Source organism: Xiphophorus hellerii, chromosome 19 (assembly GCF_003331165.1).
Source record: "Xiphophorus hellerii strain 12219 chromosome 19, Xiphophorus_hellerii-4.1, whole genome shotgun sequence".
NCBI lineage: Eukaryota > Metazoa > Chordata > Actinopteri > Cyprinodontiformes > Poeciliidae > Xiphophorus > Xiphophorus hellerii.
This window is the reverse complement of record NC_045690.1, coordinates 25,154,361-25,179,573: the sequence shown is the minus strand read 5'-3', so window position 1 is coordinate 25,179,573 and position 25,213 is coordinate 25,154,361. Positions and strand designations below refer to the sequence as shown.

The 25,213-nt window shown below is 41.1% G+C and overlaps 1 protein-coding gene across 1 annotated transcript in view; it reads left to right on the top strand.

The window, feature by feature from the left end:
• The first annotated feature begins 3,161 nt into the window (after positions 1-3,161).
• Positions 3,162-25,213, top strand: part of gfra4a (GDNF family receptor alpha 4a) — a 187,555-nt gene continuing 165,503 nt past the window's right edge. The window contains exon 1 of the mRNA XM_032547564.1: positions 3,162-3,903. Coding sequence (XP_032403455.1) covers positions 3,861-3,903 — 43 coding nt within the window. The 5' untranslated portion in view covers positions 3,162-3,860. The remainder of the gene's footprint in view (positions 3,904-25,213) is intronic.

The window sequence follows — 25,213 nt, the reverse complement described above, 5'->3', positions numbered from 1 at the left end:
ATATGCATGCCACTTTTGACGTTTCTAGACGCTGAAAGTGGTCTAGACCATCTTGTCCTGGTCTATGCTTGTCTGTGTTGGCATCTGAAAGACCTGGAAGAGTGTTTAAATATTATGCTGGCTTTAGAGACTATGTTTGTAACCCTAAAGTAACTGAACGCATCCTCAGGGCCGCAGAGAAAACTCCACGGATATAAAGACGGTGAAAGACACAGTTTGGCTTTTTAGTGGAGAAATCGACTACAAAGGTTGCGGCAAGCTGTGAGGAATTCTCGCAGTGGGCATTGGAGGACAAATCCACCCAGATACGTCTCGCCCCCTGCAGACTCTCCACTCTCAGCCCTCCCACCATCTCAGCAACCAGATTCTCAGAGTCGCAGTGTCCCCACGTTCCTTTTGAAAAGACTAGATAGCTTAAAAGAGGTCTGTGGTGTCTGGCACTTTTATTTTCTTTTACAAAAAATAGGCGTCAATTTTCTTATATTTCCATTAGTGGAATTTTTATTTCTTCTTTTCACCAACTGCACAAGCAAGCGTTCAGATGAAAGTGTCAACGAGAAGCTGTAAAACGTCCAAGAATAGGCTGGAGAAGGGAAAACAAGTCCCAACGGGGCAACTGCTCAAAATTTAATTTGTCAGCTGCGAGGGCTTTAACGGCTTGAAAGAAAATTCAGACTCTGACCGAAACATAAAAAGCAATGTCAGAACTGAACACGCAGAGCAGCTGTCGGCGCACGCCACTCCAAACATATGCGCCTCGACGGATTCTCCTGGATCTGAACCGGGATGTTCCGGGCGCACGGAGCAGAAGATGAGGAAAAAGTGGGTTACATCTCAAAATAATCACAGTAAAGATTGCCTAATGCGTCAATCACTGCTGCTGTCCCAAAAACCCAGATGAAAATAGATTACTCTTGGTTTTGTTTCGAAAGGAGAGCGTGAGGATGCTCTGTAGACGGTGTGGGCTTTAGGTTTACATCCCTGCAGAATTGGCGTGACGTTAGTTTTGGGCGACTAAAGAGGCATACGAGTTGCATTTTTGCGCTTGAGGTGGAATTCGATGCACGACACAAACAGGAACTCGGTGCGAATTTGAATTCAATGTGAATTTCCTTTAATCTATTCAGACACAAACCCAAATACACCTAAAGTATAAACTTACGTGGTGTACCTTTCTGGACGTGGAGGTATTACGTATTTTCTGGGCACATCGTATCATTTTGCAGCAAAATTAAGCAACTATGTTACCTTCAATGGTTATAAAAATGCTATATATCAAATATGACTTACGAGAAACTTCACCTTGTAATTTAACACCTTGAAATTGGGCCTCCGTATCTTTAAAAACTCCTGCTCTTTCTGAAACTCCGCCTTCAGAAAGTCATCACTACATGGCTCCTCTGTTGACCCTCTAACAACATCTTTACCAGTGTTGCATTGAGAAGTAGCTCCTATAATGAGTTCAGCAGATGCATCGTTCCATAAGGTGTTTGCTAATTGCTGCTGGCTAGTCTGAAGGAGCTGAGAGTGGGAGGACTGGTGGTGAGCTACTCTGCAAGGCGAAAGCGCAGAAGCTACAGAGGAGCTGCGTCTCAAAGGCGGGGCTCCTCCTTTGAGGAGGTGTTTTGCTCAGCTGAATGGTGGCCATGGAGATTAAAGAATTTCTCAAACATGCATGAAAGAATGAGGCATTACTCCATGTATGTTTCTGATGCCAGATATGTCACCTTTTACGTATCTGGCAAGGCTTTCCGCAGCATTTAGAGTCATGAGTGAGGTCAGACACCGGTGTTGGACAGGAATGCCTGGCTCAAGAGTTTCTGCTCCAATCCATCAGCTTGATGTCAGGACTCGATGCAGTACTGGCTGAATGCTTAGGGTTAGTGTCAATTTGGAAGACCCAGTTGGAGATAAACTTTATGGCTGATGTCATAAGATGTTGCTTCAATATTTCCACCTAACGGTTTTCCCTCATGATGCCATCTACTTTAAAAAGTACGCCACTTTCCTCTGAGACCTCTAAACACCCTCATCTCTGGGACACACACCCAGAGATGAGGGTCTCATCCAGCCGTCACACCGCTCAGGTGTGAGGGCTGGACATTCCCATCATGTCTACACTCACATATAACTGATTGAACAGATGAATCGCGGAACTTTCAAGAATCTGGAAATTGTTCCTGCGGATGAATCCAACTGGAACTCATCATTCTCTTCCTCATATCTTTTTATTTATTTTGGCTTTCAAAACAAGAAAGCGGTGGCCATAGGATACATCCACAGATGAGCCTCCAATTAACTCAAACGTGTCAGTTAACCTATCAGAAGTTCATCATCATCTGGCCTTCGATTTTGAAGACCTTAATAAATAAATCTTTGACAGATTCTCACATCACTCTGACATTTAGCAAATCGATATAATTTTGGTCGTTCAAACGGACCTAAAACAAGATTAGTTTAGTCTGTCTTAATTCCAGACAGTGAGAATTTTGTTTGGTGTGTGTGTGTGTGTGTGTCTGTTTATAGGTGTATGTAAACTTCTGGCTTCAACTGTACATATCAAGTCAACGGCCAATGAGGTTCCAGAACAAACTGCCTAAAATTCAAGACTTGAGAATAAATTTCTTAGTTGTTTTTTTTTTTTTTTTCAAAACTCATTGATGTTAAGTGTTGCACAATCCACTTGGAGGAAAAAAAAAGGTCAAAATGCATTATGAAGTTATTAAAAAACAATGCAGATTCAGGTAGCGCCTGGAACAGGTCATGAGGCTCTTTGTGGTGACCCAGACATGATGTCTGCTGCCTCAAACATCAATACAAATCACAAATTCTTCCATTTTACTACAAGTTTCTTTAAAAAAAACAAAAAAAAACAGAACAAAACAAAACAACAACTCCACTATGAGGTGAAAGAGCAGATGAACTGTACCCACACTCTCCTGTACACCATTTTCCAGTTTTGTTATTTCCATTTTATGGCTGTGTGAAATAGGCTATCGATTTCACTTGCCCTATTTCAACTCTTTGGCCAGGATTGGTTTTTTTTTCACTCAGTTTTTTTTTTAATTATTATTTATTTTTTTATTCTTATTATTTTAAAGGTGCTGGGCACCCCATCAACCCTCCTTCCCCCAAACCCCCACACCCAGCAGCCAAGGATCACACGGGCTGCCTCTCAGGTCGGAAAGCGCAAAAGAAGACAAAGCAGAAGAAGAAGAAGAAGAAGAAGAGGGGGAGAATCGGAGAAAGAAACCGACGCGCCAGTGATTCAGTGATTCATCCGCAGTTTCCAGGCTGCGCGCAGGTGGAGGCGAAGAGGAGAGCAAACAGCCGCTCGGGACGGATCTGATGAAGCAGTCAGGGATGTTCAATAGGCGCAAGATTTGAAACAAAATATCATTTTTAAACCACATATATATATATATATATATTTCTTAATTTTTATATATATATATATATAAAATTTCCAGCATCTCTATTGAGAATTTCGGAGCTACAATCGCCTTCCAGACAGGAAATAAAAGAAAAAACGAGCAAAAAAAAAAAAAAAAGTTTGACTCCTTTAAAGAAAAAGGAAAAAAAGAAAAGATGCTGCTCAGCTCCGCTGCTGTTTTTTCACGCACTGCTGTGGATTTCAGCGTCAGCGTAAGTGGCCAGTCATCACTTGAGAAATAGCTCCGATTCTTTCGCTCTTTAATTTCGGTGCCAATTACAGCAGAAGGAGGGGAGCCCTGCTTTTTTTAAAAAAAATTATTATTCCAATTATTCTTTTTTTTAAATATTGTTATTATTATTATCCTCATCGCGGCGCAACGCCTGTCTCCTTGGCCGGGATTTGCATCCATCTGAATTACTCCGTTATGGACTTCCTCGGACTGTACTTTCTTCATCTGGCTCTCATCGGTAAGTTGTGCGCGAAAGCGGCCGAACTTGTGCGGGATGAATGCGGGGAGCTGCGGGGGATGCTCGCTGCAGAGCGGCGGGCTGTCTGACCTGTTTTTCGGTCTCGTCTTCGCGCTCATTACGGAGCTTTTGGCGGCGTCCTTATATACCGGGGCGCATAAAGTTGGATGCAGGATTTCCCTGCAGAATCCGTCGCCAGTGAAGGTATTTAACAGGGGGAAGAAAAACAGACAAACAAAAAAATATATATTCTGAACATAACCTGCTGGGTGTCCGACTGAAGCGCAGTTTGAGAGGCTTTATTTCCCCGCTAAGTTGCATTCAGGACACGATTCTCTGCGCGAATTAGGAGGAAAATTGCTTTTTTTTTTCATTTTTGTGTTGGATTTTGACATGCAAGTGGAGATAAATGTGTGTCAAAGTGTCGCTGTGTGTGTGTGTGTGGGGGTGTGTGTGTGTGGGCGTGCACGCGCGCATGTATGTTGGAAAAGCGCGTGATGTGAGGTGTGCACCTGCCTCTGCAGGTGAGTTTGGTTTCCTGAGCAGAGCTGTGCGCAGCAGAGAGAGAGAGAGAGGGGAGAAAAGCGCTGCCGGAGCCAGGGGCGGCTCCAGAAAGTTTGAAAATGGGCGGTCTTGGTGGCGGGCCCCACTGATCGTTTTGGCAGTGGGGGGAGTTGGAAAATTCATCTCAACTACAGGTGCATCTAAATAAAGGAGAATGTCATGAAAACGTTTGTTGTTGCTTCAGTAATCACATATTTTTCTTTTCTTTTTGTTTATAAAGAAACTTACCATAACTATAAGTTGATCCCCTAAACATATGAAAATATATTAGAAAAAGTTTTTTTCCATTATGTAATCTTAAATTTTTTTATTTGAAAATGTGAATATAACAATCAAAAAAATGATCCAAAAAGTTACTTTTGGTACAAAAGTGCAGCAGCTGCTATACGCCTACACAATCACTAGGTGGACGGATGATTGAGGCCATCTGATCACTCTGAAAGCAGCGGGCTGCATATAGGAAGAACAAGGGAAAGTCAGGTGGAAGGAAGAAAATGTGGGAGAAAAGACAAAAAGTTCATTAGAGAATAGGCTGGGCCTCCTCTGAGCCAGAGAAAACCTTAAAAAGAACTGGATGGTAGCACCAGTAAACAAAATTTATTTATTTATTTTTTTTTTTTGTCAAATTCAGTTAATATTTTGTCCCTCGTTTGAAAATCAAGATCCCAAAATGTGAAGGAAAAGTGGAGAGGCACCAAGTACGAGTTTCAGAGATCCAGACAGTAATGAGTCAAATCCCGTCCACCTCCACACCCTGACGGCGCCCTCTGGTGACCAGCTGGAACAACCATGGAGTCACTGAGCTTAGCCGCTGGGCACAGTGTCCCGACTGTGGCCGACAGGGAATTACTGGACGTTTGTCAAGCAGGAGATGAGAGACGCCTGAGCCAACAATGCAGATGAGCTGAAGTCCTCCATTAAGGAAACCAAGGCAACGAGCCGAGCCCCTCCACCTAATGGATTCAAAAGGAACCCAAGCCAAGTTTGCAGGTGCATGTTCTACCCAGAACAGAACATTGTTTTTGTAAGGAGCATATTTTTGAGGTGAAGTTTTAAGCATGGGTCGTTTTATTTAGATAGTCTAAATGTGTGAGAAACTGAACTCAGGGTTTCCATCAGCTGCGATAAAGATGATACTTTTATTAACGATTTGATGGAAAATGTATTTTTGTATAATATCCAACAATTATTATTTTAGGTGTTGCTATAAGCAAGGGCCCAGGTGTCCTACAGTCAAACTAAAATGTGTTTTCCAGGCACATAGTGCCATGTTATAGCACTATGCTGTTTATATCAAATATGGCTTAAAAGAAACTTGACTTTGTAATTTGACGTCTTGAAATTGGGGCTCTGTCTCTTTAAGAAGCTCCTGCTCTTTCTGAAGCTCCGCCTTCAGGAAGTCATCACAACACGGCTCCTGTGTTAACCCTTTAACAATGTCTTCACCAGCGTTGCACTGAGAAGTGGCTCCTATAATGCGCCGTTGCGCTGTTCCAGCAGATGCGCTGTTTGCTAATTGCTGCTGGCTAGTCTGAAGGAGCTGAGTGGGGGAGAGCTGCTCTGTGAGGAGGAACCTCTGAAGCTTGAAAACTGCAGAACAGAGGAGGAGTTTCGTCCTCGAAGCTCCTCCTCTGGTCTAGGGTGGCTGGGTCCAACCAGGCGTTCTGCACAGATGAATGATTGCCATGGGAAATTAAAGAGCTTCTCAAACATTCATGAAAGAATCAACGTAATGCTCCGGGTATAATTTTGATGAGGAAACATTATAACATGAAGTAAAGCTCAAAAAAGTACATTTTACATAGCGCTGCCCCGTTAGCCGGAGAATGAATAAGTAAACGCTGCAACTCACCGACTTGTCCTCCCATGTCCTAATTTTACGTTCCTAAATAAAAGAGGTTGGGTATGAAAACATGAAGGCCAGCTCTGCCCCCCCTCCCCCCTCTAGCCGCCCCTCCCTCGGCTGGCGCCGCTGGCATCTGCACACACGCTCCATGTTTGTGTCCACACAAGAGGCTTTAGAGAACACACCACTGAAAGTTGTGTCCACAAGCAAATCAAACACCGAGTTCATTAGCAGTGACCACAGGCGAACACACACAAACACACCCACACACACGCCAGCACACCCCCGTAGACACGCGCACACACTTGTCGTTACACCTCACTCTGCCCTATTTCCGACGCCCGCGTTGTTCCCGGCTTGTCAAATTAATACGTGCTATGAGCTCTGATTTATTTCCCCACCCGATTTTCCCTGCTCCGAAATCTGCAAACGTTCTCCTCGGGAGAAATAAACCTTCCTGCAGAGCGGCGGCTTCTGCAGCCCGGATGTACAGATGGGTGATGGAGGGGTGGGGGTGGGAGTGCAGTGGGGGTTGGATTTGAAAGATTTATAGCCTAAACGATGACAGCTCTGCATCTCAGACTCCATTTCCCTCTGGCGCGGCTGTGATTTGATTTGAGCATCGCTGTTAAGGCAACACCAGGGTGCTCTGAAGAGATGCACCTTCCTGTACATGTAGGGATGAGGGGTGGGGTGGGGGGGGTCAAATGTGACCCTAACCACCCCCCATAATCCCAGTCCTCCCCCTCTTTCACATTGCATGTAAGACACAGTCCCCCCCATGCTCAGCTGTCAGTCAGAGCACAAGTGGAAGCAGTCACTTCCTGTCTGTTCTTTGCAGATTTTCTCACCTTGTCAGTGGGCTGGGGGGGGTTATGTGTTGAAAACGTCGAGAGCATACCTGCCGGGGCGCCATGATCCCGTCCATCAGAGATCAAAGCACTTACAGGAAATCTTAGCCTGAAGGTTGGCAGAAAAAATGGTCAGACTGAGAGCAGAGATGTTCTGCAGATAGAGACGCGCGGCTCTACAAGTCGGTGCGGTTAACCGAGCATTAAACGGCGCCCGCCGTAATGACCGTCCCGTCTAATGAATGTCTTTCTCCGGTGGTTCGTCGAGTTGATGTATGCGAGATCGGCGCGATGCAGCCGCGCGTCATTAGCTCGTACTGCTCGACTCTTACTGAGGGAATGCGTACACGCATGTGCCTTCTTCGGATTTCATTTAGCATGTTTAGGCCTCGGCGAGCGTCCGCCCGCCGGCCGGCCCGCACGGCCCTCGCTGCCGCAATTAGTTCTGCCGTTTCCTCTTTTTGTGACGCGTCGAGAGATTCGGGCCTTTAGCCGTTTTGGAAATGGCAACGATGCGAGTGGATGATCGGAGGAGACGCATCAGGACTTGGCAGCGGCCGAGTTCAGGGTGATGGAAGAAATGCGAGGATGAGGATGTGCGAGGATGAGGATGCATCTTTTCTTCTTCTACATCAGGTGTGTGAGGGGGGAATTGCAGAGAAAACTATGAGGGGCCGTTTAGGACAAAATTTACGTTTTGTCTCTCACACACTACCAAAAACTCTCGCATACTCCAAAAAAGTAGCCACGCACACTCCAAAAAATTACGTTTTGTCCCTCACACACTACCAAAAACTCACGCATACTCCAAAAAAATAGCCACGCACACTCCAAAAAATTACGTTTTGTCCCTCACACACTACCAAAAACTCACGCATACTCAAAAAAATAGCCACGCACACTCAAAAATTACTCACGCACATTCAAAAAATACTCAAATTGCGTATACACACACTACTAAAATGTCACACACACACACACAAACGTTAACTTTCTCGCTCACATACACTACTATCAGCTCGCTCACATACACTGTACTAACAGCTCGCACATTCACAAACGTTAACTTTCTCGCTCACATACACTACTACCAGCTCGCGCACATACACACAAACGTTAACTTTCTCGCTCACATACACTGCTAACAGCTCGCACACACACAGACGTTTATCTCTCACATACACAAGACTAAAGTTGAACACACACACAGTACTAAGACTCGTTTTATGTATGTGTGAGAGCGAGACTTTTTATGAATGTGTGAGAGCGACACTCTTTATGAATGTGTGAGAGCGAGACTCTTTTTGAATGTGTGAGAGCGACACTCTTTATGAATGTGTGAGAGTTGTCACGGAAGAGGCGGGGCATAATTTTTGGATCAAACTGCGCATGCGTAGATCCTAAACTATAAGTTTCGATTGTTGACTCACTGTATGTTCTATTACTTAGTATATTTGTGCTTTTAAATATATATAGAACGTTTAACTTTCTTGTAGATTAAATGTGCTATAGAAATAAATGAATCTGATTGATTGATTAAAAATAGCAAAATTGCTGTAGTACAATCTGTCCACTGGGTGCCAGTATTACAGGAATTATTAACCGGCGCCAACTAGTGCCGAAGAAGAAAGAGTTTGCTATACCGAACATGGCTAACTCTAATTCGAAACGAGAGAGAATTGGTCAGGCAGCTGCCATTTTAAACACCATTCTATCTTCTCCGGAGGCAACCAGCACTTTGACAGGCGCATTAAACGATTCAACGACTGCCCGCAGTGCTACAATCTGGCACCCAGTGGACAGATTGTACTACAGCAATTTTGCTATTTTTAATCAATCAATCAGATTCATTTATTTCTATAGCACATTTAATCTACAAGAAAGTTAAACGTTCTATATATATTTAAAAGCACAAATATACTAAGTAATAGAACATACAGTGAGTCAACAATCGAAACTTATAGTTTAGGATCTACGCATGCGCAGTTTGATCCAAAAATTATGCCCCGCCTCTTCCGTGACAACTCTCACACATTCAAAAAGAGTGTCGCTCTCACACATTCAAAAAGAGTCTCGCTCTCACACATTCATAAAAAGTCTCGCTCTCACACATACATAAAACGAGTCTTAGTACTGTGTGTGTGTTCAACTTTAGTCTTGTGTATGTGAGAGATAAACGTCTGTGTGTGTGCGAGCTGTTAGCAGTGTATGTGAGCGAGAAAGTTAACGTTTGTGTGTATGTGCGCGAGCTGGTAGTAGTGTATGTGAGCGAGAAAGTTAACGTTTGTGTGTATGTGAGCGAGCTGTTAGCAGTGTATGTGAGCGAGAAAGTTAACGTTTGTGTGTGTGTGTGTGACATTTTAGTAGTGTGTGTATACGCAATTTGAGTATTTTTTGAATGTGCGTGAGTAATTTTTGAGTGTGCGTGGCTATTTTTTTGAGTATGCGTGAGTTTTTGGTAGTGTGTGAGAGACAAAATGTAATTTTTTTGAGTATGCGTGAGTTTTTGGTAGTGTGTGAGAGACAAAACGTAATTTTTTGGAGTGTGCGTGGCTACTTTTTTGGAGTATGCGAGAGTTTTTGGTAGTGTGTGAGAGACAAAACGTAATTTTTTGGAGTGTGCGTGGCTACTTTTTTGGAGTATGCGAGACTTTTTGGTAGTGTGTGAGAGACAAAACGTAAATTTTGTCCTAAACGGCCCCTCATAGAAAACGGTTGGAGTTACAGTGAGACCCAAAGTGTCAAGTCAAGTTTATTGGTGAAGCACATCAGCAACAAGGCAGATTAAAGCGATTTACACCATAACAATGTCAAACAGGAAGTACCAGACAAGCAGTAAATGTTACATTTTGTCAAATGCCATCATCAATGTCATCAACATCAAATATGTTGATCAATGTTCACTTACTACTAATCAAAGGCAGCTGTAAACAGATGGGGTTTAGCTTTCATTTATAGGAATTCAGTGTTTTGGTTGTTTTGCAGTTTTCTGGAAGTTTGCTCTGGAAGCTGAAAGCTGCTTGTCCGTGTTTGGTTCCGGTTCTGGGTGATACTGAGCAGAACCAGAACCAGAACCAGAATCTGAGAGGTCTGGAAGGTTGAAACAGCAGCAGCAGATCTCTAACGTATCGTGGTGCGAAGGCGTTCAGTGTCATCAATGTCACAGTTTGAGATTTATGAAGCCGTTGATTTAGTCGTGACACATTAAAATGGAGCAACTTGGAATTAGACGAGTATAAAAATTTTCAAAAAAGCGGCTTGTCAAAAGTTGACTCAAGGTTTGTAAGCATTTACATAATTACAAAGTAGAAAGTTTGAGACAATAGTCTTAAATAAATTGATCTGGGGAACACAACAGCTCCTTTTTTCATCTCCTCAGGCAGATTTATCCTTCCAAAATTTAGTGTTTTGGTGCTAAGCTGTTCAGTGATTTATAAACTAACAGAATAATTTTAATTCTCTGAGCTGCAGGGAAGCAGTGGAAGGCTTTAACAACTGGATGCTCTATCTTCCTGGTTTTAGTAGGAACACCAGCAGCAGGTGTCACATTGTAGCCTCACATTTCACTTCATTTTGTCATTTCATGCGACAGATCAAAACAAAGCAGTGCATAGTTGAGAAGTGAAATGTATAAAATACCAAAAATAGCAAAAACAAATAGCAAAAATCTCAGAAACTTGTGCTTCTGTTTCCTCAGATAATGTTTAAAAAAATACAGTGCAAATATATATATATACTGTGTATATATATATATATATATATACACAGTATATATATATATAAATTTTTTTTTACAGTAAATAACTGTCAGTAATCAACAACATAAATCTGGCATTTATGGAAATAAAGAAGAACGATGTTGTATCCTAAAAAGAGCGGAGAAAAGGTCTGTGGATGTTAGCTTAGCAGTCACTGTTTTCTTTCTTATTCATGTCTCCTGTTTCCATTACAAATACTCACTCACCCCTTAAGCAGAAGTGGTTGAGAAAATATGTTAAACACTATTATTTAACATTTGCCAAGAGAAATCTGCTAAAATCAGGAGCAAACCTAGCAAACTGAAAGTTAGCCACAAATCTCTGATCTTCAGTTTTACGTTTTTATTTTTTGTTAATATTCATATATCTCGGTGTTTTGGCTGCGTAACTAAGTTTTCACAAATTCCATTCTGGCTTCATATTTATTGCATTAATACTTTGACGTAACTGGTGTTGTGTGGTTTTATTCACTTGAGGTTAAATTGAAATCATTTAAAAGCTTCATAAATGCCAGATCCTCTCGAATGTGAAACCCTGGAACTGACAGCAAGGAGACTCCTCCACCGGCAGCACTCCTCCGTCAACGATGCAGAACAGATATGCTCCTGGTTACTGCATTGTGGTAATCGTGCAAACAAAATCCAGCAGAAAGAGGAATTAGAGCATGTTTAATAAACGTCACTGGTTAAGTGATTCATGCCTCAGGAATAGCTCTCAGCGGTTTTTGTTGGTGAGTGGCATGAAATGAGATTAAACGTTTCTGATAGCGCAACATCCGAGAACATCTTCTGCCCGGGACTGCACAGTTTGAGCTCAGGTGATGGATCGGATTTATTCCGTGTGCCTCGTTTTGTCTCCGTGCCTCTGCAGTTTGATAAAAGTGAATTTCCAATAAAGCTCACTTTTTTTTCTTTTGTTGTTCTTTTTTTTTTTTTTACCAGTTTTTGCTATCAGGAACTATACCGCTGTCACTTTGAAGGAGTTGTCATTTTGCACATATGCTCTGCAAAAAAAAAAAAAAAAAATTGTCTACTTGGCCAAAATGGCCTGTTTTGCATATTATGTTTTTCATTAAGTGGTTTAAAAAAAAGAATTTCCGTCAGCCAAAACTGCTGTTTAGAGTCGATGCCAAGCAAAACTAAACGGCGTCCAACTCCAGGAACCTGCCAAGTGGTTGGAACATCCCAGAATATTCTGTGTGCTATTAATAGCAAGAACCACTCTGCACAAAAAAAAAAAGAAAAGCTGGAACGGCATTAAACCCATGGTCAGGTGAACTTACAGTAATCTCAGCACCGAGACATCAGCATTTATAGTTAAAAGTTTAAAATTGTAAACTTAAGTCTTGTCATGGTTTGACATTAAACTGTCTTAGAATGTTGAAATAGTATTTTCTAAAAAAAAAAATCATTTGGGAAATAATTTCTTAATATTAATGAGTTGAAAATGCAATCAAATTCACTTGAATAAATAGTTAATACCAAATTAAACTGAATAATCTATAAGTTCTGTAATAGGAACTGATTCAAACTGCATCAGTTTACTTCATATTTAACCTTCTTTCTCTATTTATTTCTGTTTTTGCTTTATTTTGTCGTGCTTACATTTAGCCAATTGATTGGTGGCACAGAATGAGTCAAAGGTCAAAGTTCATTTACACGGTTTTCTCTCTTGCCTTAGTGCATCAAAAACCCATTTTATGCGACTCTTGACATAAATTAGTGAAGCGTATGTTACAGAGCATTAACTCCTGTCACGTGTGAAGTATGTGTGTTGATATTGATGAACATGGTTTTGTATGTATTGGGCTGAAGGGAGTCCAATTTACTCTTCTGCTTCAGGAGGGAATTTGTTACTTTACCTATAATAATATTGTCTAATTTTTCTCCTCTGAATTTGAGGATCATCTGACCGTCTGGGTCTTCAGTGCTCTGAAGATGTTGATGTTTTTTGAGATTCCCATTAGCATCAGCAGCGTGCTGCGTCTGCTGTTCTTCTTGGGGTCAGCTTACATGGAGGCTGCTTACATTTACAAAAAAAAAAAATCATGTTACAGATGAAGTATTAAAATAACCTGGATTATAGTTCCACATGGGGAGATACTTTAGATTTCTCTTACATAAAAACAAAATAAACGTTCATTTAAGTTGTAGTCTCCTCTCTCTCTCATACCGGAGGTTTCCAAGCTTTTTGCCCTGCGGCTCAAAACTGGACAATTTAAACTACACACAATAAACTCTTTTTTTTTTTTTGCATGTTTCAATTAAACATGCAAAAATGTGTTTATTGTTATTTTTTGTTTGTTTGTTTGTTTGTTTGCTTTACCTTCTTGAAAAATAAACAACTTTAAAAAAATTAAACAAAATCCACCAACCTTAATGACCAGAAACATTAAAAAGGTTTCTGACTGTTCACTTTTTGGACGGAAAAACAGAAAATGTACACATTTTTGGGGTCGTCTGTTTTCCATTTATTGGACAAATTAGATTATTGATCTTGTCTTGTGGCGAGGGGGCTGATCGAAATCATGGCCAGGGCCACACATGGCCCCCGGGCCACACTTTGCACACCTCTGTCTTTTACTATTGTACTCTCATATGTATAGCTCATACATGTACAATAACATCTCTACTTTCATAAATACACAAACATGCATGTACAGCACACCTATTATTTTTATAGCGCATTGTTAATTGCTTCATGAAACTGTAAGCACGACTTTCTTTAATGTTTTGTGTTAGTGCGTTCCATTCATGTGTCGCTCTGAACATCAGAGTGAAGCAGAGTCCAACTGCATGGTGTAAGAATGTCTCCAAGTGGTCAAGCTACTGAATTAATCAGAATTTAGGTCAAGCTGCCTTCAGGTGGAGCCACTTTAAGCACTCTGAATGGCTTTCGCTGATGAGGGAATTTTCGTTATCGCAGACAAAGCGCCTGCATAGAGTAAACTGGTGTATATGCAGGGATGTAAGATGACTTGGTCGTGATGTTTATACTGCAAAGATTTTCAACATTGTCAAAAATTGTGGCAGCCCGGCTTAACTGGGCAGAATATTGTGTAAAGTATCATAGGTGATAACTTGGGCTCCGTTAGGTTCTGTGAGAAAATGATCACTTTGACACATAAGCAGTTTGGCTACATCATCTGGAATTGGAAAAAGGATTTTTGTTATCCAGATTTCAGTCCAACCTCATACCTGTAGAAAATGAAAACTAAGCGGACCAAATGACATTCTTCTACACAGCGCACTTAAATCAGGGCTAAAATGGTTTGGCTAGCAAATTGGCCAAATAGAAATATACTGTAGCTAATTTTCAGCTCAGGAGATTTTTTTTGTTTCCCCTCTAAGATCTGAAGGGCTTCACATGGCAAGTTTAAGCAAAACAAAAAAACAAACTTCTAAATCACAGAAGCAGAGGCTACAATATATTGACAGAAAACATCTGCTTGTTAAATCTTTTGCCTAATTGGTCTCCCAGAAACAATAAGTAGAGCCGTTATGCGCATTCAAAAAAAGGGCGATCTGATTTGGCCTTGAAGCAAATCATTTTCAATCATTTCCCGGCATATTTTTATGTTGTACTTGGATGGAAAAGTACATGACAGCGTTTAATCAAAGCTGGGGGTTTTTTTGTGACAGTTTCTCACTCAAAGAGTTTATTAAAGCAAAAGGAAATATAATGTAATTAAATGAAAACACTTTATCTACATCGCTCCAACCAGTGGTATTGAAGGGTTATAATTAGAGACATTCCGACGCCTATTTCTCTTTTTAAAGCTCCAGAATAAAAAAATATTATAACAGCACTTAGTACGGCTTTTATAGCCTTTCTGACGTGAGTGGTCATTACTTATTTATATTAGGAGCAGAAGCGACCCTGTTTTAGAGCAGTTGCTCTACAACAGGGTTTTGATAGAGGCTGAGCCTACACTTAAAGCCGCAAAGGTACTGAATGAGTTGGCCTCTTGTTTACTCCACTTAGTAAACAAATATTTTTGTCCTAAAAGAGTCCAAAATGACATTTCTGATAAGGAATGAATGCGTTACATGAGGACTTCGCTCATGGGAGATGGAGACGGATTACCATTTACAATGAGGTGGAAGCTAAGGGTCAAAAGCTCACACGTGTTCGATGGCATGCTAAAATCACAGTGCCACCCAGTGGCCTGGCATGACAACTACAGCTGACATCTGAAAATACCTAGACAGCGGTCTTGTGTAAATATATACAAAGGCTTTGTGACAAGACCGCTTACATTTATCAAGGCAGGACTGTTTAATGTAGATTTTTTTTCTCAGTGGACTTTTCTGTCAGTTTCTGTGACTAGAGGCAGTTGAGGCTACGGGTAACTAGCTGCTAATATATCCTTGCTAGGTAGCTAGGTCGCTTTTTCCTCCATCCTGAGTAAGTGCAAATTTATTGGCAGTAAGCTGGACATCGCTCTTTTTCGCCACTGGCTCACTTCTATTGCCAATCCATACAAGGTTAAGGCTGTAGAGAAACAGTTTCTTAAGTCTTAAATTTTATTCAGAGCGACATAAGAGAAGACTTAAAACGTCCTAAATTTGACTTGCTGAAACCTGCAGATACGGAGCTGAATGAACAGTAGACACGTCTTGACGTCATCAAAAACGAATACATCACTAGCTGCACTTTTTCATTAATCATAATTGCGCAACTTGACATTTGGAAAATACATTTACTCAATGGAAACAGGACAATTTTGGAAAAATTAAATTTTTCAATATAAAGTTTTGGCGCTGTTATGAGGTGGGTTTTTTGGCCTAAATTTTTTTTCGCAAAACTACAATGGAAACACTTTTATACGAGTCACATGACCAACAACCAAATGTAACTATAGGCGCAAACCACGAAGAAGAAAACAGGAAGCAGTCTGAGAATGACGGCGTGGCGTGTTTTTAATGACTTATATGAACAAACCTATTCACATATGATTTTAATTGAGTTTCTTATTCAATAGCAACATCACAATTGAGAAATTGTTCTTTTTCGTTATTAGCGGAACATTGACAAAGTCTTGTGCACGTCTGTAAAGGAAACGCAGCTACTGAAAATGGCTAACGTACAGAGTCTTCTTACCTTAGAAACTAGCCAGCTAGATTAGCGTCGCCAGGACAACCTGGCATTGCATAGAACTGCTGCGTTTACCAACAGGAGGAAAAGATTAGACCTTGGTCACCGACTGATGTCTCTGTGCATTTCCAGTTGTAAATAATGCAGCCTTAATTATGTTTAAATGCGGACAGCTTCAAACTGTGAAAGCCATTTTACATTGGGCAGGTAATGCAGTTTATGGGGAAAGTGAGAGAAAATCCTCAGACCACAAAGTTTAGCCCCACACCTAATTAACTCTCGCACAGCGTCGGCCAGCTTAACCCGCTCTCCCTCTCGCGTTCAGGCGAGCCGAGTGGCCTGCAGCGCAGCTGAACCCGCTCCTTCTGCTGCCGTCAGCAGTTATTTAGCCTAATCACCAGGCGTTACACGAAAAGGCATAATTTCGCTTCTTGCACATTTGGTAACCTTGAATTTTGACAGGTAACATTAGGGGCTTTCGCAAGCGTGCACTTTATGCATGTATTCGAGCAAATAAGACGCCTCCTTCACACTCCCTCGGAAAATGTTTAATTCATGCTCATCCCTCTCTTACATCAGCTCCCCAGTAGCAGGTGCGGCATCGCATTGCTTCGTGATACTTACCCCCGCGCCTTTGCGCTCTTCAGACAGAGCGAATATTGTCAGAGAATTAGAGGAGCAAACATGGAAGAGAGGGGAGGGGTGGATGCAGAGAAGCTGTGTGACAATTTGAGGTGCTTTTCTTTTTCGATGCGACACTGAAGGCGTCATGGGCTTCAAAGTTGGAGGAGATGTATATCCTCTGCAGAGTGGCACACCCCCGACTCGACTGCTCTTTGGATCACGCTTGTGTCGGCTTAATTTTAAGCCTGAAATTTACTGTCAGCCCTTTTAGAATCCACTTTAGTGTTTGTGATTGTTGTCAGTGTGGGAAATATATGTTGCTCCTAAAAAAAAGGAGATAATAGGATATTTGTCACGAGTTTGCTCCCTGGATCTTCACTTTACCTGATAGATTTACTCCACTGAATCTACAGCGCGGGTCAAAAGTTTACATACGTCATGGTGAAGAAGGTAATGTTAATACTCTCAAGTGTAATTTAAACCAGTCTCTTACTAGAATTGAGTGATAATATAGTATACAACTTTAGAAAGTTTTAATACTGGTGGAAAAAATTTGGCTTTAATGTGAATTTTGATTTCTCAAAATTCAACATACAGGCTAAAAAAAATTTACCTACACTCAGATTTGGATGAATGCCATGTTTGCATATTTGACCAGTTTTCCTGTGAGAACTGGGAGAGTTATTCCAAACTGGCTACTTTTCTGACACAAACCCAGTTCAGGTTTTGTCTTTATCAGGTAAATGTTGGTGTTTGTTCTGGAAGTCTTTTCACATTGGAACACCCAGCTGCAAACTAAAGTTTCAGTCGTCTGACTCCAAATTGTCAGGAAAGTGGTCGGGGTGGTTCTGGTCCGGTACCAAACAAGAGAACCAAAGGACTTCCCTGGTGTGAATACACAAGAAAGTAAGTTTTGTAGTGTGCAGACCCAGAAATAAGGCAGTGACTCTGAAACCAACAGCTTTAAGCACTACTGGACTGTACAGCTGCCCAAAGCCAAATGGCAAGATAAAACCTTTCACCTTCACCACTAATCAATACCTAAATGGTTGATAGTTGGCGACAACAGTCTTTCAGACGGACAATGATCCCTTACATACGTACAACTTGGTGTTTAGAGTTTAAAGCACGTTTTTAAAGGATAAAATTACATTTTTGGAACATATCCAACCTTTCCTGGCCATTGCCAAGAGAACCCTGACATTGATTTCCTGTTTTAGAATTGTAGTCCGCATGTACAGGTTTGTAGTTTGCCAATGGCAATTGAAGAAATGAGCGAAGTCATTCAGTCCATTTTCCAAATACAGAGCAAGTGAAGTCGGGCCAAGAGAAATGTTTAATACTTTTTATGTCGGTGCTCGGCACTTCTCTCTTCGCAGTAGGGGTTGGTTGTTTTAAAGCACACGAAATTATCTGTATGCTTTCATAATGTAGCTTCCTTCAGGGACGAGCTGGCATACTCCAAAAGACTCAGCTAAAGGTTAGCGATTGGGTAAAATCAGATACAATCATTTAAAACGTCAAGAGATCCCACAACTCAAACAAATAATCGTTTCTCACTAGCCAACAGTCCAGACGCTCTGTATGAAGCCAATAGTAGAACAAGACACTGGTTATTACCAAGCTAGATCCAACCTGTTGAAAACTGCTTGAAAGGAGAGTTTCACTGTTTCTGATGGGAAGAGTTGTCAAACATTCATAGAATCATACCATGTTCTTGCTTTTTTCCAAATAGGAGTCAGATGCATGAATATATTTGGGTGTGTATGTACAGTTTTGACCCTATTTGTATCACAGACCATTCGCAAAAAATTCTAATTCGTTAATCGAATTCTTGTATTTTTAGGTGTACCATCATTCCAACATGTAAACAGGTCAAAATGAATTATTAAAAGCCTAATATTAATATTACATTATAACAATGTCAGACAGGGACTGTATTTGTTCCATTATATTCATTTCATCTGTCAACTGCCTGCTCCCTAAGACAATACTTAGAACAAACAAGGTGACGTTGAAGCCATCACGACTCAGATAAGTGAAGCACAAATTTCAACTGCTTCTGGTGAATTTCATTGGCGTTTGGTTGACATTTATAGCCGGCTGTACTGCTGCTTTTGCCCACTGCCAGGACGAGTAACAGTGTATGCAAAAAAAAAAGAAAGAAAGAAAGAAAGAGCAGAAGGGTGTAATTACAGGCCATCGGCAGTGAAGAAAAGAATAAAATTGAGGCTCTAAGATGGAGATAAACATGCCCTGTGACAGAGGGAAGCAAACTAATGCTGGCAGGGAGGATTTTGTGGAGAGGGGGAGGACTAAAATGACAGTGCTCCTTATTATGTTAAAACCCAGTCATTTTCACCGGCTTTTGTTGAGGGACGATTATGCCACAGAGACAATTACCCTACCCTTGCCACGTTGAAAGGATATGGCATTTACCGCCACTGTATTCCATCGCAAGACATTTAACTTTGTAATAAAAAAAAAAAAAAAGGCTGCAAAACGGTCCGGGCCTGATTGTGAGAGAGCCTAAAAGGCTTGCAATTAATCAGAGAAAGAAAAAGTTTTGTGAGTGGCGGGGATGGTCGTGTCAAGTTGACTTGACAAAGGGAGCGAGAGGCGGTGATGAAACGAGCCGGGCGAAACTTCAAGACCCTTCATCGAGTGCCGCGGCTGCTTGAAGCCACAAGTGTGTCTGCCATGGCGAAAAAGGGACTTTCAGGGGACCTTCGGCATCTTGTCGCGACTGCTGCGAGCCATTACTCAGGCCCATACATTAAAGGCTCTTATTATTCCACCATTTTGTTGAGAGTGGTGCTCTACATCATTTGACATGATCCTGTGCATTAATCACACGTGGCTCCTGTGCCGGTCTGAGTAACGAAGATTATTTCTTTCTCACTTAGTATCTATTTGAAGCCATTTTAAACTCTAAACCACCTTAGGACTTATGCTGGGTATTGATTAAGGGTGTAACAGTAGATATACAGTATGTCATGGTTCAGTGGGGCCTCATAAACTGAAACACAAAAACACCTTTGTTTCCAAGGAGACGCTAAGGTAAGTATGCAACAAACTGTGTATTACAGAATCCGTAGCTTGCTTAGAACATTCCAGTCCAGCTTTGACTGATCTATTGCAGTTTTCTATGGTTGTCTTAGTGTGCATTCACCCCAGCCGGTTACCTTGTGGCCGCCTGCCACTTCGGAGGTCCTTAACAAATGTTGGTTCTCAGTCTATTCAAGGTTCGCAGGCTTTTATGTTCAAGCAAATTTCACGATAACATAGTTCTTTGTGACAAAATAAAATACATTCGTTTTATACAAAACTCCAAACGTAAACCAAACAACTTAAATCACAATACGTTAGTTGTTAGAAACAAACATAATTTTTTTTCAAGCCATAAATCATTTCAGTCATGCTTACACAAAGTCTGATGCAGACCACAAAAACTGCGGTTCGCCTACAAACCCTCTGTGTTTCTTCGAATCCAGTGAACTCTGGTGCGGTTCAAATGCATTGTGTGGACACACGCAGACCGGAGACCGCTCTAAAAGCTGACTATTGCGCAGAGCATTCTGGGTAAATAGGACCAAAACAAACAAGAGAGTGTAGTGCTATAGCAGGAGAAATGGCTCGTGGTCATTTACCAAAGACAAAACGGAAATCCTACAACCGCTGAAGTGTGATGCTACTCCATTTTTGTTTACATTTGGTGAAGAAAGAAGTTGCGTTCAGTGTCTTCTTCAAAAGCCTTTGTGGCGTTTCCTTCAGTGGTTCTATGTGCAGCGCCACCACAGGTGAGGAGGTGAACAAGTCTCTTCAATTAGTTTGGACTGTTGGACACAAAGCAGTGGGAAAGTGAAATGCACCGAATGAAAATGGAGCAAATGTTGCAATTTCTGTCCCCAATACACTATTAGTCCAGACCTGGGCATTTTTTAGTCCACCAGTCACATTTTATGTGCTGACCATCTTTGACTAGCCCACATAGGTTTGTAGTAAAAGGGTAACTCCCCTTACTTTGCAATATATTGACGCATAATGCAGAGTTTTTAGCACAATGTGGACTAATGAATGTTTCTTTGCTGAAATCATCAGCAAAGCGGGGTTAACGTGGTGAACATAAAGCGGTAGCTAAACTGCGAAAGCAACAGGATTTTATTTTACAAAGCCCCACTCTTCCAGGCACGCAGCAGCCAGGACTAGTCTTGTAATTACGCATTAAATTACAAGATGCGGTAACCCATTCTCAGATGTGGAGCTTATCAGAGACTGTTTGGTGTTGTCTCCAGCGCTAAAATGACACTTTGTTCCAAGGCAAGTTTGTCTTATCTTCTTTTTGTAAGAATCGAGCACATAGGACCTAAAAGCAAAGTTTAGCGAGAGGAAAGACAAGGACATCCCAGAGCTCTCGGGTGCAGAGCAGAAAGCAGACATGGCCTTTGCTGTCGATGCGACTGCACTAATGAATGAACTAAATGCTGAGCTGGCAGGCAAGGGCCTCTTTGCACCCGAAATATACAGCCTGGTGATGGCTTTCATGAGAAAGTTAAAGCTTCTTTCAAGTCAATTAGAGGGCAAAATTCTCACTCATGCCAACACAGCAGGAAGTCACACTATTAGATGTGTTTGCCTCACTGTTGGTTATCAGTGTGAATTACTGCTGCCGTGCTACGTGAAGTTGATTAAACGTTGCCAAAACTGAGATCTCTAAACATTTGTGAATTAAATACAATCTGTAAAGACTACATCTCTATAGCCAGCTAGCTAGGATAGATAGATAAAGGCACTGATTTTGATGAATTAATTATATGGATTTTAACACAATTAATTTTTTCAGCTGGAACCTTTGTATTTGTATGTTTCTGGTACGCCCGTAAATCTGAGGCACGACTGACACAGACAACAGCGACGGACGCCAAAGCCGCTCCTCTCTGCCTGCTGGTTGTTAATATTTGCTGAGACTATTGTTGTGTTCAAGTTGTGCTAAAAGGAGCTAGCCTGTCAGCCAACCTATTCAAACCTGAAGTAGCATCTCAAAGCTAACGTCAGCGTCCACGGTACACATTTGTGAAGCAGTGTTCTTTTTTAAAGACGCTCCACGGACAACCAGAACTTCCTCAAACACTTGAGAGCTGAATGGGTTCAAATGAGCCTGACCCAATAAGCAATAAATCAATTTATTGCATGATAACTTAAAATGACCTACATACTTTCCATTGTGATTGATAATTTTTGAAGGCCAGTTTTGTTTACAGAGAGATCACAACCAAGTCTATTCATCGTTTCTGCTATGTGTGGTTTTCATTTTCGTTTTACTTATTGTTTTTTAACGTGTCTGGTTTTATTTTCTTGTTTTGTAATTGTGTTAAAGGTTTATTGAGAGCTTGAGAGAGCAAACTTGCATTATTATGCTGTTGTCAATATATTACTTGAAAACAATCTCAAAACAACAATATAGTCATTCATCGCAATTATTTTAGCAACAATTTATCATCCAGGAAAATTTATTGTGGCAAGCCTCGGTGTAATAGCACTTCACACCAATCTGATGAGTCAATAACCTAAATAACAGATTAAAAACAAAAAATATTGTTGTTGCTGAGCTGATATATCCATCTATTCAAAAATGTAGCGACAGAAAAGGGGTTTTTCCAATTGAAAATGTTGCTTATTTTGCAAATAATTGCAATTAATTGATTACGGCTGCCACAGTTAGCTAAAAAACATTGTAATCAAGTACAACCACCTGTCTATCTTCAGTTTTTTTGAGACTGAAGTTGCCAGCCTGGGATTTGAGATTTTATAGTAAAAGGAAAACACTAGAGGGAATCTACTGAAGATAAGCTATAAATCAGAATTCAAAAATACCATGTCATAGAACACTGGGACCCATTTGGGTCAGGTCATTTTAAAGGACTAGTTCTTCCACTTGTCTAATTTTTGCCTATGAACTCCCAGAAAATGAGAACAGCGCGTACTGTCTGGAGCTGGGCTCAGAAGCGAGACGACATGCCTCCTTTTCGCAGGAGCCCTGGAACAGGGCAGCTAATTGGGCTCTAATCAGTCGCCGCGGCTCCTCAAGAGGTGCCGTTCCGCTCAGTCTGTTAGGATAGAAATAGAAGAGAGCGGTGTGAAATCAAGATTCAGGAATGGGGTTCAGGGCCAGGCTGTCAGCTGACTGGAGCGACGGGAGGCAGAGGAAGCCTGGGGATGTGTACGAGCGGGCCAAAGCGCCGCGGGCGATCCGTCCAGACGCTCTCAGATATGTGCCAAGTAGCATTTACATGAGCTAATGAAAGATTTCTCAGCTCAGTGCTTTTAAACTGTTTCCACTTTGTATTCTGTTGTGGCTACGTTTTTTTTGTTTTGTTTTTTTTTTTACTTTTGCTTTTTGTTAACATGTCACCCATAAACGGCAAGGAACAAGCTAAAAAGGAGCCGGCTAAAAAGTGTCTGTCGAACATTTTCCGGCTTACTTTACGAGAACATGTGATTCTATACCTGCTGAATCTACTTGGATACAGCGTGTTGTGAGTTTTTCCATTTAAAATGCATGTCGTATTTAGTGCCACAGGTGGTTATGCGTTCTCTGTGACCCCTGTTTGTTCTGAACCATATCATTACATCTTGTGAATAACAGCGTTTCCACTCGAGTGGGAGGACGTGTTTCAGAGAAAGCGGGGTTTTATGCATCATCTGTGGGTTGTTTCTCCGTATACATACAATTGAAAGCATAGCTGCAGTAAAGGTCATTGTCTCGGAGAGGTTAGTGGAAATTAAAACCCGGGAGTGAAGTTTGTGGCGCTTAAGGTTGACGACGCGGTTTTTTTCTGTGTGTCCGCACTTTAGCCTCAAAGCGGAGGATGCAAACATCGTCATTGTAGTCGTTTACTCCTGACTGAAAAATCTTGATACACCTGTGAAAATGCTGAAAAAATTAGACAGGCCACATAATGTATATTTAAAACAAAAAACAATTATATAGAGGCATAAAAATTCATTGGGTGAAGAGTAAACTGTTTGCTGGTGATTAGGTATGAGGAACAAAAAAAATGACTCAACCCCTTAAACAGAAGTATAATTACAGAAATAACTACGTGATGAAATGTTTTCTCTCACTGTATAGAGCAGGCTGACAGCTTCTACTAATTTTTTTTTCCTTCCTTGCAGGAAAAACAATCTTGGTTGTTTGAAAAGTCGCGGTGTGGAAACTAAAGGAGCTCTCTTAAGGTGGCGCTCTTTTAACGCTAGAGTTAGCAAACAGCAAACTGCTAACAGCAGAAAATCTGATCATCTCATTGGATAATCTTCTGTAATTATTTGGCCGAACAGGCAGCGAGATCGTTTGACGGAATCAGCCGGTGTCCCCCTCAAAGATAACCTCACGTATTGACACCGACGTTGCTCATGTTTGATCCAAGCCACATGTTGAACCGCAAATCATCGTTTCATAATCGACAGGTGCGAATTCATGATCGCAAGAGATTCGTCAGGTGCCACGCACTGAAACGCAGCTTCCTGGAATAATGTTTGTCCAGCAGGATGGACTTTCAGTGTACTTTAATCCAAAAAGGATCCGAGAACAGTAAGAGTGGTAACACTATGGGGAAAAAAAAAACTTACAAACTCAATACTATATACAATAAAAAAAATTATATTTGTGGGGGGAAAAAAACGTCATGGGACAGTTTTGTGTTGATTGGACATTACAGAGAGAAAAACGTGTATAAAGATTCACAATGAATCCTGGCTAGTTTTTTAAATTGTATTGTTATAAAGTTCTCAAAAAAATTAAGAGACCACATAAAATGATCCGTTTCTCTGATTTTACTCTTTATAGGTACATGTTTGAGTAAAAGGAACATTGTTCTTTTACTCTATGAACTACTGACATGTCTCTGAAATTCCAAGTCAAATGAAAATGTAGTATTTATTTGCAGAAAGTGAGAAATGGTCAAAATCAGACCTCAAATAGTGCAAAGAAAACCAGTTCATATTCGTTTAGAAACAACAATATTAATGTTTTAACTCAGGAAGAGTTCAGAAATCAATATTTGGTGGAACAATCAGGAGGTTCTCAATGGGGTTCAGTGCTCTGGGCTTTTCTTTTTATCCAGAGCTGTACATTAAAATTACATACCTCAGTGTCATATAACATCATGTCCAGTATTAACGCGTCAAGCTGCGTTAAAACGTAAGTTTAAATCCAATATAATAATCATCGGTTTAGAGTTTTGATTGTGAACTGGAAGGGACAGAAAGTAAATTGCAGACTTGATTTATGGAAAGTCAACAGTTAAATAGTGAGATGAAAGAAAAGAAAAAACTAAAAATCTCGACTCCCGCAGCTAAAAAGTGGCAATGCTTAATCCCAACGTCAACATGTGACAGAACTAAAGAAGTTTGATATGATAACATGTGCAATGTAAGCATTACCGTACATAACACTCTGCGCTCAGTGTCTTCTTCAAAAGCTTTTGTGGCGTTTCCTTCAGTGGTTCTTGATGCAGCGCCACCACAGGTGAGGAAGTGAACAAGTCTCTTCAATTAGTTTGGACCATTGG